This window comes from Hyperolius riggenbachi, chromosome 12 (genome assembly GCF_040937935.1).
Source record: "Hyperolius riggenbachi isolate aHypRig1 chromosome 12, aHypRig1.pri, whole genome shotgun sequence".
Classification (NCBI taxonomy): Eukaryota; Metazoa; Chordata; class Amphibia; order Anura; family Hyperoliidae; genus Hyperolius; species Hyperolius riggenbachi.
This window is the reverse complement of record NC_090657.1, coordinates 157,388,451-157,404,867: the sequence shown is the minus strand read 5'-3', so window position 1 is coordinate 157,404,867 and position 16,417 is coordinate 157,388,451. Positions and strand designations below refer to the sequence as shown.

Genomic DNA, 16,417 nt, shown 5'->3' with positions numbered 1-16,417 from the left:
AGCAGTACCCTGGCTACTATGTCCTGTATATATCACATTAACTGGTTAGTTCAGGCATGGGCAAACTTGGCCCTCCAGCTGTTAAGGAACTACAAGTCCCACAATGCATTGCAGGAGTCTGACAGCCACAGTCATGACTCATAAAGGCAAACAGCTGGAGGGCCGAGGTTGCCCATGCCTGGGTTAGCTCTTCTGGCAGTCCTGGAACTAGCTTTCTCCACGCCCACAATGCAAAAGCATCAATATTTCTATGCATGACCTTATTTATTGTCCAACTTTGACAGCCATATGCTACTACTGAGAGGACAATGGCTCTAACTTTCCTGATCTTTGTTGCTAAAGTGACAACTCTATGCTTTAGTATCTTTTTCAAACTTGCCATATATTCCTTCCAAGCAACAAGCGTCTCTTAACCATTTCGGCCGCCCGGACGTGAAGCTCAGGTCAGGGGTGCAGCTAAGGTTTTTGTGGCCCCAAGCGAACTGCAGGTAGTGGCCATATCCTGCGGCGCGCTTCACGCGGCGCGGCAAAAAATGGGTGTGACCATTCTGCAGACAGTGGGCGTGGCCATAACATTTGGGTGGAGCGGGAGGGTGGGACTGGAGTGGATGTTCGCAGCGCGCGTAGTGCGTCGTGCCGAAAAATGGGGTGACCATGACATTGAAAATAAACGCAATTCCGGCCACATGTCAGCAGAAAAACGCAATTCCTGCCACATGTCAGCAGAAAAACGCAATTCCGGCCACATGTCAGCAGAAAAACGCAATTCCTGCCACATGTCAGCAGAAAAACGCAATTCCGGCCACATGTCAGCAGAAAAACGCAATTCCTGCCACATGTCAGCAGAAAAACGCAATTCCTGCCACATGTCAGCAGAAAAACGCAATTCCTGCCACATGTCAGCAGAAAAACGCAATTCCTGCCACATGTCAGCAGAAAAACGCAATTCCTGCCACAGGTCAGCAGAAAAACGCAATTCCGGCCACAGGTCAGCAGAAAAACGCAATTCCTGCCACATGTCAGCAGAAAAACGCAATTCCGGCCACATGTCAGCAGAAAAACGCAATTCCTGCCACAGGTCAGCAGAAAAACGCAATTCCGGCCACATGTCAGCAGAAAAACGCAATTCCGGCCACATGTCAGCAGAAAAACGCAATTCCGGCCACATGTCAGCAGAAAAACGCAATTCCTGCCACATGTCAGCAGAAAAACGCAATTCCTGCCACATGTCAGCAGAAAAACGCAATTCCTGCCACATGTCAGCAGAAAAACGCAATTCCTGCCACATGTCAGCAGAAAAACGCAATTCCTGCCACATGTCAGCAGAAAAACGCAATTCCGGCCACAGGTCAGCAGAAAACGAACGCAATTCCGGCCACAGGTCAGCAGAAAACGAACGCAATTCCTGCCACAGGTCAGCAGAAAACAAACGCAATTCCTGCCACAGGTCAGCAGAAAACAAACGCAATTCCTGCCACAGGTCAGCAGAAAACAAACGCAATTCCTGCCACAGGTCAGCAGAAAAATCCCCTCAGACATGTCCACATCTCCCCCTCCCAGACTACACATAAACATGCCAGCTCTCCACTTCCCATTCATACACTTGCCTCTTGCCTGTAAGAAGCCATCACACACAGTCTCCTGTCTGGACCTCACTCATCCCCAGCAGTGTCGCTTTTAGGGCTCGTTTCCACTGTTGCGACGCGATTTCGCCGGCATTCCGACGCTTGTAAAAACGCATGCGGATGCGTTTCCGCATGTGCTTTTACCCGCGATTTCGCGTGCGATTTCGCATGGCAGGGTGCCATGCGAAATTAACCATGACACTGCCAGGGCAAAATAACATTGAAAAAGGTGCGAAATCGCACGCGAAATCGCGGGTAAAAACGCATGTAACAAACGCATGCGTTTTTACTATTAAATACATTAGCGGCGATTCGCACGGATTCCCGACGCAGGCGAATTCTGTGGGTCGCGTCGTGCAGATTTGGCCCGCCGCCAAATCGCTCCCGCACGCCGCACATGTGGAAACAGCCCCGGCCACTTCAGTGTAACAAGCGAATCCGCATCTCGTCGCCGCATGCGGATTCGCTATGGTGGAAACGAGCACTTACTTGCCTCAGGGGAGAAGTTGTCAGAGGCAGACACATCCATCAATGACAGCCAGGCAGAGGTTAGTCCGAAGAGCCGCTGGGCCTGCCGTGCACATTTCGGCTGGTCAAGATCTCCAGTCAGCTGGTCTGTCTCCTCTCCTCACTCAGCTGTTTCCCGCCTCATTAGTTTTTGCAGAGAGACGTCAGGTCAAAGTGTGCACGTCTGACGTCTCTCTCAGTACCAGCCAGAGAGAAGAGGAGGAGGAGGAGGAAAGAGAGGTGTGGCCAAACAGCACTCGTAGCTGTGGCATCTCTTCAGACTAATGAAAAAAAAAAAAAAGCAGCGGCCGTATGTAGGCCCCTAAAAACATGAGGCCCCAAGCGGCCGCTTGGTCTGCTTGGTGCCTGGCGGCGCCCCTGGCTCAGGTCCGGGTGGCTGCTGTGCTGCGCTTCGGCGGGCGCGCCCCCGTGGTGTCCCCCGCTAGCCCTGGGATCGGTGAACGGGAACATGGTTCCCGATCACTGATCCCTGTCCCCCGCAGAAAAACCAAAGCGCTCACACATGAAGCTTCAGTTCTTCTGGCCGGAAAAATTTCGCATCCCCCTTGTACTTCCGCTTAGCGAGAAGTACAAGGAGAGAAAACAAAAATGAAGGTGGCCATCTTGTGGCCAAATAGTAAAACTACATCTACATATTTTTTACATTACAATTTACACATATAACACTAAAAATTAACTGTTTATGTCCCACACCAAAATATTACCCAAATAAAGTTTTAAATGGGAAACAAAATTACAATAATAAAAAAAGACATAAATAGTTACCTAAGGGTCTGAACTTTTTAAATATGCATTTGAAGGGGGTATACTACAATTTTTTTTTTTAAATTATAAGCTTGTAAATAGTGATGGGCGCAAAACGGAAACAATGCACCTTTATTTCCAAATAAAATATTGGCGCCATACATTGTGATAGGGACAAAATTTAAATTGTATAATAATCGAGACAAACGGGCAAATAAAATACATAGGTTTTAATTATGGTAGCATGGATTACCGTATATACTCGCAAGCAAGCCGACCTGCATGTAAGCCGGGGGTAGGAAATGCTGGCCACGTGACCCCCCCCAACCCAGTGTGTCCCAGTATAGCTAGTAAAGTGCCCAGTATGGGTAGGTAATCCCCCAGTATAGCTAGTATAGTGCTCCGTATGGGTAGGTAGCGACCCAGTATGGCTAGCATAGTGCCCCAGTATGGCTAGCATAGTGCCCCAGTATGGCTAGCATAGTGCCCCAGTATAGCTAGTATAGACCCAGTATGGGTAGATGGGTGGGTTGGTTTTAGGTAGTGCCCAAAACAACCCCCCCCCCCCCCCCCCCCGCGGCCGCCACTGCTATTACCTTAGGTGGCGCCGCTTCCTCTCTCCCCGTCCTGCTCCGGTAACTAACCATAGAGAGCGGCTTCCTGTAGCGGCGATATGTATCGCCGTTACTATGGGAGCCCCTCTCTATGGTTTCCTCCGTCATCGCAGCAGCCGCCGCCGAGGGGCGCGCTGCTGTGAATTAGTTACCGGAGCAGGACGGGGATAGAGGAAGTGGCGCCGCCTAAGGTAATAGCAGCGGGGGGAGTGGGGAGGGGTACTACCTACCTACCTACCCAATCACCCACCTACCCATACTGGCACATGACTCGCAAGAAAGCCAACCTCCCCCCCCCCCCCCCCCCCCAACTTTTGGGCCACTTTTGGGGGGTGAAAATTTCCGCTTGCTTGCGAGTATATACGGTATTTTAAAGCTATAATGGCCGAAAACTGAGAAATGATTTTTTTTCCATTTTTTTCTTATTAATCCTGTTAAAATGCATTAATAAATAATTCTTAGCAAAATGTACCACCCAAAGAAAGCCTAATTAGTGGCGGAAAAACAAAATATAGATCAATGTATTGTGATAAGTAGTGATAGTTATTAGCGAATGAATGGGAGGTGAAAATTGCTATGATACATAAGGTGAAAAATCCCCGCAGGCTTAAATTGTTAATCTCATGGCTGCAGCCACCATCCACAGAGATCTTCCATCCCAGGAAGGTGAAATCTGTTACAAATTCTACTTTTTCTCCATCTGTTTGCAGATGGTTAATTGAAGCAGATGACATGACTTTAGTTTTCTTGGTGTTAAATCATAAACCAGCTTTGGAGCTTTCTTGTTTGACATTCATGAGTGATGGCTGAAATTGAGGAAGGATTGAAGAGCCTTTCCCAGTCAAGAGGCCACTCTTGTGTTTCCATACTTGATGGGGAATTGCTAACCCTAACCCAGACAGCATCCTCATACCAGCTTCTCAGAAGCTCTGTTTGCATTCCATCACTTCCTGTAGCCCTGCTATTAGTGACCACTCATCACACCGCTAGGCTCTTGTACAGCACACCTATTCCAAGTACTGTCTGTTTCCTTCTTACATAGCTGGTTGGATGGTCAGTGAGATGCAAATCATTTAGTTTATGCAAATATATGCAAAGGATACGTGTTCCCTGAACAGGGTTAGGCCCCTAGCGCACTAAAACATAACTTTTATTAGTTCTATTAAAATCGGGTATATCAAAGGTACAGTATTTATAAAACATAAACAGCTGCGTTGGTGTTTGACACTATTGTGTCACATATGTATCATATCACTGGGATGGATCACTTTCAGGCAGATAAAGATTGTACATCTATGTGCATGTGTCGTGGAGAGGAAAGGGCTCTCCTCTCCAGCACCTATGCACAGCTAGTACATGCACAAATAGGACCTGCTGATCACACCCTCTTGCACCAAATGCAGGTATAATGGACAGTAGGGGATCACACCATGCAAACAGTGTACAAAATTACAAATAACTCGACAGCTCTGATAGGGGCTATATATGCTGACAGTTATGTGGGGCAGGGGCACTGTATATGTTTGATGCACAGCACTGTATATATGTATTCACTCCGGACGAAGGCGTTTAGCCGAAACATGTCGAGTTATTTGTAATTTTGTACACTGTTTGCATGGTGTGATCCCCTATTGTCCATTATACCTGTGTTTGGTGCAAGAGGGTGTGATCAGCAGGTCCTATTTGTGCATGTACTAGCTGTGCATAGGTGCTGGAGAGGAGAGCCCTTTCCTCTCCACGACACATGCACATAGATGTACAATCTTTATCTGCCTGAAAGTGATCCATCCCAGTGATATGATACATATGTGACACAATAGTGTCAAACACCAACGCAGCTGTTTATGTTTTATAAATGCTGTACCTTTGATATACCTGATTTTAATAGAACTAATAAAAGTTATGTTTTAGTGCGCTAGGGGCCTAACCCTGTTCAGGGAACACGTTATCCTATACAAATCCCCCGAGTACTCTTAAGTATTTGCAAATATATGCAACTTGAAAACTGTCCAATTGCCTCCTGCTGAGGTGGGCTTTGATTGTTCAGTTTTCGTACTGCACAACATACAGGCTGAGGTGCAGGGCTAGCTACAGTTGGCCAGGTACGGGGCAGGCTGGGGTGCAGGGCTAGCTACAGTTGGCCAGGTATGGGGCAGGCTGGGGTGTAGGGCTGGCAGCAGAGGCCGGGCACGGGGATGGCTGGCAGCAGAGGCTGGGTGCAGGGCAGGTTGGGGTGCAGGTCTGACTGTGGTTGGCCAGGTGTGGGGCAGGCTGGGGTGCAGGGCTGGCAGCAGAGGCTGGGGTACAGGGCTGGCTGGGGTGCAGGGCTGGCTGTGCTTGTCCAGGTGTGGTGCAGGCTGGGGTACGGGGCTGGCTGGGGTGCAAGGCTGGCTGCGGTTGGCCAGGTGCAGGGCAAGCTGGGGTGCAGGGCTGGCAGCATAGACCGGATACGACGCTGGCTGGGGTTCAGGGTTGGCGGCAGTTGGCCGGGTGCAGGGCTGGCCAGGGTGCAGGGTTGGTGGCAGGTGCGGGCTGGTGGCTCTTGGCTAGGTACAGGCTAGCTGCGGTTGGCGAGGTATGGCGCTGGCTGGAGTGCAGGGCTGGCAGCAGAGGCCGGGTACGGGTTTGGCTGGGGTGCAGGGCTGGCTGCGGGTTGGTGGAGTGCAGGGCGGGCAGCAGAGGCCAGGTACAGGCCTGGCTGGGGTGCAGGGCTAGCTGCGGTTGGCCAGGTGCAGGGCAGGCTGGGGGGGAGAGCAGGCAGCAGAGGCTGGGTACGGTTGGCTGGGGTGCAGGGCTGGCTGCAGTTGGCATGGTGCAGAGCAGGCTAGTGTACAGGGCTGGCAGCAGAGGCCGGATATGAGGCTGGCTGGGGTGCAGGGTTGGCGGCAGTTGGCTGGGTGCAGGGCTGGCAGCAGAGGTCGGGTACCGGGTTGGCTGGGTGCGGGGCTGGCTGGGGTGCAGGGCTGGCAGCAGAGGCCGGGTACGGTGTTGGCTGGGTGCAGGGCTGGCTGGGGTGCAGGGCTGGCTGCAGTTGGCCAGGTGCAGGGCAGGATGGGGGGGGGGGGGGGGAAGCAGGCAGCAGAGGCCGGGTATGGAGCTTGCTGGGGTGCAGGGTTGGCGGCAGAGGCTGGGTACGGTTGGCTGGGGTGCAGGGCTGGCTGCAGTTGGCATGGTGCAGGGCATGCTAAGGTACAGGGCTGGCAGCAGAGGCCGGTTATGAGGCTGGCTGGGGTGCAGGATTAGCGGCAGTTGGCTGGGTGCAGGGCTGGCAGCAGAGGTCGGGTACGGGGTTGGCTGGGTGTGGGGCTGGCTGGGGTGCAGGGCTGGCAGCAGAGGGCGGGTACGGGGTTGACTGGGTGCGGGGCTGGCTGGGGTGCAGGGCTGGCAGCAGAGGGCGGGTACGGAGTTCACTGGGTGCGGGGCTGGCTGGGGTGCAGGGCTGGCAGCAGAGGGCGGGTACGGAGTTCACTGGGTGTGGGGCTGGCTGAGGTGCAGAGCTGACAGCAAAGGCCGGGTACTGGGTTAGCTGGGTGCGGGGCAGTTGGTAGGGTGCAGGGCGGGCTGGAGTGCAGGGTTGGCGGCAGTTGGCTGGGTGCAGGGCTGGCTACAGTTGGCCAGGGGCAGGGTGGGGTACAGGGCTGGCAGCAGAGGCCAGGTACGGGGCTGGCTGGGTGCGGGGCTGGCAGCAGAGGCTGGGTACGGGGCTGGCTGGGGTGCAGGGTTGGCGGCAGTTGGCTGGGTGCAGAGTTGGTGGCAGGTGCGGGCTGGTGGCCCTTGGCCAGGTACAGGCTAGCTGAGGTTGGCCAGGTTTGGGGATAACTTGAGTGCAGGGCTAGCAGCAGAGGCCAGGTATGGGGTTGGCTGGGGTGCAGGGGTGGCTGCGGTTGGACAGGTGCATGGCAGGCTGGGGTGCAGGGCTGGCTGCGGTTAGCCAAGTATGAGGCAGGGCTGGCAGCAGAGGCCGGGTACGGAGTTGGCTGGGTGCGGGGCTGGCAGCAGAGGCTGGGTATGGAGCTGGCTGGGGTGCAGGGTTGGCCAGGTGCAGGGCTGGCCAGGGTGCAGGGTTGGCGGCAGTTGGCCGGGTACTGGCTGGCTGCGGTTGGCTAGGTGCGGGGCAGTTGGCAGGGCTGGCTGGGGTGCAGGGTTGGCGGCAGTTGGCTGGGTGCAGGGCTGGCTGGGGTGCAGGGCTGGCGGCAGTTGGCTGGGTGCAGGGCTGGCAGCAGAGGCCGGGTACAGGGTTGGCTGGGGTGCAGGGCTGGCTACGGTTGGCCAGGTGCAGGGCAGGCTGGGGTACGGAGCTGCCGGGTGCAGGGTTGGCGGCAGTTGGCCGGGTGTAGGGCTGGCCAGGATGCAGGGTTGACGCCAGGTGCGGGCTGGCAGCAGTTGGCCAGGTACAAGCTGGCTGCGGTTGGCCGGGTACGGGGGCGGGCTGGGAAGCAGGGCTGGCAGCAGAGGCCAGGTACGGGGCTGGCTGGGGTGCAGGGCTGGCAGCAGAGGCCGGGTACGGGGCTGGCTGGGTGCGGGGCAGTTGGCGGTGTGTGGCAGTCAGTTATAGCATGGAGTTAAGATCTGCCAGTTTCATTCTGTTCAAACATTCTATATCTGAATTATTACATAGGTGGCCGTGGAACTGTGTATTGTGTGTTTGGTGTGGCTGACCACGTTCCTTGTATTTCCTCTTTCTGCAGCATCCGCAACTCCACCACCAGCCAGGTGAACAAGCTCACCCTCTCTGGCAATGACATGCCCATGCTGGATGACACAGCAGGGGGCGGAGCTGATGTTGAGGAGGGGGAGGTGCGACGTGCCTTGGATAATGAAAAAGATGGCGTCCAGTATGTGTATTCCTTCTTCCACTTCATGCTGTGCCTGGCGTCCCTCTACGTCATGATGACTCTCACCAACTGGTACAGGTGAGAGATGTGGTGCCCCCTTGCTAGATGAAGTTATACTGCAGGCAGATTTATAAAGCCATCATATGTGACAGGTCAGCTTTGTTATAGGGTAACCTCCCGGTATTCACAGCTAGGCATGGTCAATGGGATACAAATATTTTTGAGTTGATGCAGGATTATGCAAATATTACAAGCAAATGTGTGCAGCTTGAAAATGGACCAATCACATTTTTCCTCAGCAGGATTTGATTGGTTCATTTTCAAGCTGCGTACATTTGCATACAAAATTTGCATGATGCTGCCGCAAAATTAAATTATTTGCATCTCATTGACTACATTGTTTCCCCGAAAATAAGACATTGGCCTCAATTCACTAAGCTTTTTTCCTGTCTTTAATAACGTCTCTAGAGTGATCACCATGGTAATGAGGCATGTCGTGTTCAGGAAACCTTTTACCTCAGGCAAACCTAAAGTTAACTCTTTTGTCTTTAAGTTAACTCTTCAATCCTTAAAGCGGAATATAACCCTGCATTTCAACTTTGCTCTAAAACATTATTTACAGTATATTATATGCAACCAGCATTTTTTTTTTTACTAGACCAGCATTGGAAGGGTTACACAGGGCTTTAAAGTCCCTAGAGATTTCTGCAACCGAATCCGAACTTGAGTTAGATACTTTTTGTTTACAAATATGTGTTTATTATGACTCATCTCTCTCACTGAGAAGGAGCTTGGAGGACAGCCAAAGAGATGTATCTATTGATAAACAGTTACACACTAACTAAATAGAATGTAACCATCTGAATGTCTGCACGGAACTTAAAACCTCTGTGTTTAACCCTTCCAATGCTGGTCTAGTAAAAAAAAAATGCTTTTTGCATATAATATGCTGTAAATAATGTTTTAGAGCAAAGTTGAAATGCAGGGTTATATTCCGCTTTAAAATAACTCCAGAGTTAAAGACAGGCTGTTTATTAAATGCGTGTGAAAATAACTACAGAGGAGGTAACTTAACTACAGAGGAGGTAACTTAACTACAGAGGAGGTAACTTAACTACAGAGGAGGTAACTTAACTACAGAGGAGGTAACTTACCGTATTTTTCGGACTATAAGACGCACTTTTTCTCCTCCAAAAGTGGGGGGAAAAAGTCAGTGCGTCTTATAGTCCGAATGCTACAAATTTGGACCTGCGCCTGTGTTCTCTATCCCCGTGTTTACTATGTATGCATGCCGCCCCCGCCCCCTGTGTCAGCATTTTTCCTGTTGCAGCGTCTGCCTGCACTCGGTGTCCACGTGTCTGCATTTCCCGGGTGTTAATGTGTGCCCGGTATTTGCGTGTCCTGTGTCTTTAACACATATAAGTAGCTGCCACATAGTCATCAGTCATCAGGCTGTCCCCTGTTATCCAAATACATACCGCTCTTGCAGCTTTCATTATTGCGCTGTCTGCCCGGTACCGCCGTAGCTTGTATCAATCAGAAAGTCCCGGCCGACTTTGCAGGGAAATGCACCAATCAGGCGGGGGCGCTAGCCTCAACCGCCAATCACGCTGCGCAATGCTCATCCGATGGTGTTGAGGGCGGGACCACCTCTCCGTCATTGGGGCCAATCACAGCGCCCCCCGCCTGATTGGTGCATTTGCCTGCAAAGACGGCCGGGACTTCCTGATTGATACAAGCTACGGCGCTACCGGGGAAACAGCGCGATAATGAAAGCTGCAAGAGCGGTATGTATTTGGATAACAGGGGACAGCCTGATGACTGATGACTATGTGGCAGCTACTTATATGTGTTGAAGACACAAATACCGGGCACACATTAACACCGGGGAGTGCAGGCAGACACGGGGAAAATGCAGACACATGGAAATGCAGACATGGGAAAATGCAAACACGGAGACACAGAGTGCAGGCAGACGTTGCAACAGGGGAAATGCTGACACGGGGGGCATGCATACATACATAGATAGATGATCAAGCTCAAGGACAGCCTGATGATGAAGTGTATGTTTAAGACACCAGAGATGCAGACCAGGACAGGACATGCAGACACCGGGAACATAGAGTACATGGAGTTACAGGGATACGCAGACATTGGGGCACAGGGAAGCATGCAGACGCTGGGGACACAGGGATAGCAAACTTTAGGACAATGGGGATAGAAAATACTGGACATGGAGGAAACAGTAAACAAAGGGACAGAGCACAAGGCATCGGACACTAGGACGGAGGACACAGGTGGACAGAGGACACAGGTGGACAGAGGACACAGGTGGACAGAGGACACAGGTGGACAGAGGACACAGGTGGACAGAGGACACAGGTGGACAGAGGACACAGGTGGACAGAGGACACAGGTGGACAGAGGACACAGGTGGACAGAGGACACAGGTGGACAGAGGACACAGGTGGACAGAGGACACAGGTGGACAGAGGACACAGGTGGACAGAGGACACAGGTGGACAGAGGACACAGGTGGACAGAGGACACAGGTGGACAGAGGACACAGGTGGACAGAGGACACAGGTGGACAGAGGACACAGGTGGACAGAGGACACAGGTGGACAGAGGACACAGGTGGACAGAGGACATTCATTGAGACCTCAGTGGACACAGAGGGACATAGGTGAACACAGGGGGCACAAGTACAAGAAGGACATAAAGGAAGGCATAATAATTAGACAAAAAGGTCCATAACACGCCCCTGTACCATGGACGCAATAGGTTTAGTTTTTTTTTTTTCTCTTGATTTTTGTCCTCTAAACCTAGGTGCGTCTTATAGTCCGGAGCGTCTTATAGTCCGAAAAATACGGTAACTACAGAGGAGGTAACTTAACTACAGAGGAGGTAACTTAACTACAGAGGAGGTAACTTAACTACAGAGGAGGTAACTTAACTACAGAGGAGGTAACTTAACTACAGAGGAGGTAACTTAACTACAGAGGAGGTAACTTAACTACAGAGGAGGTAACTTAACTACAGAGGAGGTAACTTAACTACAGAGGAGGTAACTTAACTACAGAGGAGGTAACTTAACTACAGAGGAGGTAACTTAACTACAGAGGAGGTAACTTAACTACAGAGGAGGTCTCTTAACTACAGAGGAGGTAACTTAAGGAATGAAGAGATAAGATAACTTTCTTACTGTGTGGTGGTACGTTTTCTCTTGCCTTATTATCTCCAGCATGATCTTAGTGAATTGAGGCCTTTGTCTTATATTAATTTTACCCCCAGAAAATGTGCTAGGGCTTATTTTCGGGGAGGACTTATATTTCAAGCATGCTTGAAATATAATCTAGGCCTTTAGGGGGAGGCCCTATTTTGAGGGAAAGATGGTATCCCTATTTTCAGCGACGCAGCATCCTGCCAGAGGAGACAGCTTTCCGTAATATGCAGTAATCAGTTGACAAGACAAGACAAATAACATTTATATCACGCTTTTCTCCTGGCGGACTCAAAGCGCCAGATACTGCTGCACACAAGTGCAGTGCTGTGCAGTCTTCCCCTTGCTGCTGCCTCTTTGAATATCTCCCTAGTGCTCAATGAGGATATACACGAGGATTCCAGGCCACACATGCCGCAACGTGGCCAGATGAAAATTGTTTTAAACTTTTTTTCACATTAAAGGATATGTCCAAGCAGATTAAAAATCAAAAATCCACTTACCTGGGGCTTCTTCCAGCACCTGGCAGCCGCCCTGTGCCCTCACCGCAGCTCCGGTGGCTCCTGGTCTTCCCCGCTGTGGATACCAACCTCGACAGGTCGGCTTCTACGCTCCCCCGTGCAGCTCACGTGGTCGCGCTGACGTGATCTGGACTGTACTGCGCAGGGGCAGAACTACTGTACAGAACTACTGCGCAGTACAGTGCTGATGATGTCAGCGCGACCACGTGAGCCGCACAGTGGCGTGCAGAAGAAGCCGACCTCATCTGCAGTGGAGGAGACTGGGAGCCATTGGAGCTGCGGCGAGGGGACAGGACGGCTACCAGGGACTGGAGGAAGCCCCAGGTAAGTGGATCTTTGTTTTTTAATCGGATTGGTCATACATCCTTTTAAGCGATCAAGTCTATGGAGACTGATTTCTTAATCAGCTGATCGCTTGTAAATCTGTCTCATGAAGACCAGTAAAGGATCATATTTTGGAATATAGGATCTAACAGAAACACAAGTCATTTGTTACATCTTTCTAAAATTGTCCCATGTATAGAGATGTTGGGTCTCTGCATGGATGGAAAACTGGACATGTGTGGAGAGGTTGGATCTCTGGGTGGTAGAATGGACATAGATACTGGAATTGGTGGACACATGGAGAGGTTGGATCTCTGCATGGATGGTAGAATGGACATAGATGGTGGAATTGGTGGACACGTGTGGAGAGGTTGGTGTCACAAGCCCCCTAGTGGCCAGACCGCACAATGCCTTCCAATCGGTTTCAGCACACAGACCATGCAATCTGTGGTCACAATCGGTGCGCAGACACCACTGGGATTTTGGCAGCAGACCGACTAGAAGGGAGCCTTGAGTTACGGTAATACAAATTACACACTATTTCAGGGTATAACTGCCACCACCTCTGTTACCATGGGGCAGAGGAACCCACTAACTGGCTGACTCTAACCGTTTTCAATTTGTATTTGCAGGTCTAAACACATTTTATCTAGCTATCAACAATAGTAGCGACTCTTCAGAAGCCAGGTTTCGTTTTGTGTTGCGGAATAATAGGTGTAGCCGAACAAATAAATGACGTTAGCGTCGTTTATTAAAAATTCAATATAAATGATTACTATATATACATAAAATCATTAAAATTAACAATTATAGAGACATTAGTAAGCGCAGTAAAAAAATGAAAAGTGAGAAAATACTTAAGTTCGTGGAAATATGTCCTTTCTGGGAAAACTCGTAAAGTTCCTTTGTTTTAGTTCAGACAAGATGGCCGCTAACCACATGGTCCTCTGGCTAGCAGCAGGATGCTCTCGTGAAGATGGGATTTGGAGGACTGCCCTTCCCTGTATGCACCCTGGTTTTATGGAAGCTAGTTTTGGGGGTGGAACAAAGCCAGCCCCCTCCGGTTCACAAACCAATCACGGTTCATTCCCTCGGAGAGAGATTTAGGTTTAAATTTATAAAACGCTGTAATTCAAAACCGATAAATGCCACATTTGCGCTGATAACAGATTAATATTCCTCAGATTATCATAATTCCTATGACATCAGACTTGATTAGGGTAGAGGGTCCAGTTCTTGAGAAGTTTAATAACGTGGTTGTAGTGTGCCCCTTAAAGGAATACTTAAGTCAAAATAAAATATTTTTACTCACCTGGGGCATCCCTCAGCCCCCTGAAGTTGTATGGTGCCCTCGCAGCCTGGCTCTGATCCTCCTGTCCCTGCCGGCGGCTACTTCCGGGTTCGGCGACAGCCGCCGACAGGCTGGGAACACGAGTGATTCTCCGCGTTCCCAGCCGCTATATCACCCTCTATGCTGCTATAGCGTATAACACTACAAACCCAATGATACAATTCTCATAACTATCCTAGATACGGTATTCCATAAATGGGCAAAAAATCATATATAGTATTCATTTTCTCTCTGCTTCTGATGGAGTCAGGCAGTCTGGTCTCATGCTGAGTTTGTCATGTCTCTTCAAAAGGCAGTAACCCTTGCCATTTGGGGGCTTACTGCTGGAGAGCTTTCACACCTCAGTGTCACTGGCCAGGAAAGGGACTCTTTTGATCCAGTTAATTAACCACAGAGGCCTTATCAGAGAGCATACTTGGCTTTCATGAAAAGAACTCGAACACCTATGATTGCAACAGAGACTCCCAGGCTTGACTGTCTGGTATCCATAGACATACAATCTAGATCTGGCAATGCAATGACAATCTGTGCAGCAAACTGATTGCGTTCTATTTTCTCACGGCTCTTCCGTGACAGTTGGATATCTGCATGGATAGTAGAATGGACATAGATGGTGGAATTGGTGGAGAGGTTGGATCTCAGTATGGATGGTAAAATGGACATAATGATGGAATTGGTGGACGTGTGGAGAGGTTGGAACTCTGCATGGATAGTAGAATGAACATAGGTGGACACGTGTGGAGAGGTTGGATCTTCTGCATGAATGGTAGAATGGACATAGATGGTGGAATTGGTGGACACACGTGGGGAGGTTGGATTTCAGTATGGATAGTAGAATGGACATAGATGCTGGAATTGGTGGAGAGGTTGGATCTCCGCATGGATGGTAGAATGGACATAGATGGTAGACATGTGTGGAGAGGTTGGAGCTCAGCATGGATGGTAGAATGGACATTTTGCCTGGTTTTCCTTTGACTAAACACTTCCCTGCTCCCTTCACGCTGTTTTTTCTCTCTGGCAGCCCGGATGCTGATCTGAAGACCATCACAAGCAAGTGGCCAGCAGTGTGGGTGAAGATGTCCTCCAGCTGGTTGTGTCTTGTCCTCTACACCTGGACCCTCATCGCCCCCCTTATCCTCCCCAACAGAGACTTCAGTTAGAAGTCTCTATAGCTTTGTGCTAAACCTTTCCAAAGTGAGTGAGTCGGCCATCAAGAAAGCCTGTCAATAACTGATCTGCCTACGTGTCATCCTACCGCCACCAGACCGGTGCGTTCCAGCCATTATTCACTACTGACCAATAAACCAACCAGACTAGTACATTCCAGCCAGTATTCACTAGTGACCAATAAACCAGACCGGTACATTCCAGCCAGGACTGTCCGTGGGTGAGAAGTGAGTTTCTGTAGATATTTTGGAAATTACCTGTACATCTAGAAGGGTCAGTGAATTGGTCCTGTCCGTGTGCTCTGTGTGGGTGCAACAACCGACCCTAACCCTGTCCCCAGAATCCTCAGCAGTGGGCGTGTCACTGGAGCTTGTTGTGCATTTTTGCCTGTTCCCAGAATCCTTAGTGGCAGAAGTTGCACTGGAGCTCGTTGTTGATGGTCCTCTCTGTCTCAGGTCTTGATAAACCTTCGAGATTAAGCAAATGATCCTGCGCTGCGTTAGTAGGATGGTTGATTCTTAGTTAATGTACTTGGTGCTGTGTGGTGCCAGTATACCTATGGAAACGAAAAGAAAAATGAGCATTCCTCTTTGTGCATTAACTTTTTTTTTCTACAGTTGTGCTTTAAAATTACACTTAGTGTTGCTCCATGCCGAACATCGCCCCTGCAGCTCTGGCCAAGCGCAGGAGAGGGCAGAGGACTCGCTGGCATGCCTTTGATGCGCCCATATACCACTTCAACACTGCAAGTGTTATTTTAAAGCGCAACTGTAGAAAGTAAAAAAAGTTAATGCACAAAGAGGAGCATTTTTCTTTTCGTCTTGATAAACCTTCCCCAGCAGTGGGCGTGGCACTGTAGCTCGTTGGTGTGTATTGTTGTCTGTTCCCAGAATCCTCAGCAGTGGGTGTGTCATGGTAGTTCATGGATGATGTGTATTGTTGCCTATTCCCAGAATCCTCAGTGGCGGGAGTTGCACTGGAGCTGCTTGATTACTGTCTTCTCTGTCTCCTGTCTTGATGAACATTCCCCGGTGCAGGCAGCAGTGGGCGTGTCACTGGAGCTGGTTGACGTCGGTTCTCGGTCTCTGGTCTTGAAAAACTTACCTCGGGGGGGGGGGGGGGGGGGGTACAGGCAGCAGTGGGTACAGGACACACTGAAGTCTTTTAATGACATAGAATTCAGGCTTTCTTGGTGATTGATTTACTTCTCGATAATTCCATTGGCAGAAAAGCCATTTGTTTGTTTTGCGGCTGTGCTGACAGACTTGCCTCTGCTCAGAGCTTTATTCTGTGTTTTGCTGCTCTTTAATGTGTCTGCTTCTGCTGAACTCATTCATTGTATCAAAGAACAAGTTTGTTTGACTTTTTCAGTAACATATTGGTTAAATTTTCTATATATATATTTTTTGTTTTTAAAGATGCACTTTGTCTCGTATTGATGATTTTATGAAAGGATATGTTGCTATTTATACATTCTTTACTCAG

The 16,417-nt window shown here is 50.0% G+C and overlaps 1 protein-coding gene across 1 annotated transcript in view; it reads left to right on the top strand.

The window, feature by feature from the left end:
* The window catches only part of SERINC3 (serine incorporator 3), a 39,714-nt gene extending 24,630 nt beyond the window's left edge, over positions 1–15,084 (top strand). Inside the window, exons 9-10 of the mRNA XM_068262880.1 lie at positions 8,200–8,424; positions 14,787–15,084. Of these exons, the coding sequence (XP_068118981.1) occupies positions 8,200–8,424; positions 14,787–14,925 (364 nt within the window). The 3' untranslated portion in view covers positions 14,926–15,084. The remainder of the gene's footprint in view (positions 1–8,199; positions 8,425–14,786) is intronic.
* Positions 15,085–16,417: the final 1,333 nt, after the last annotated feature.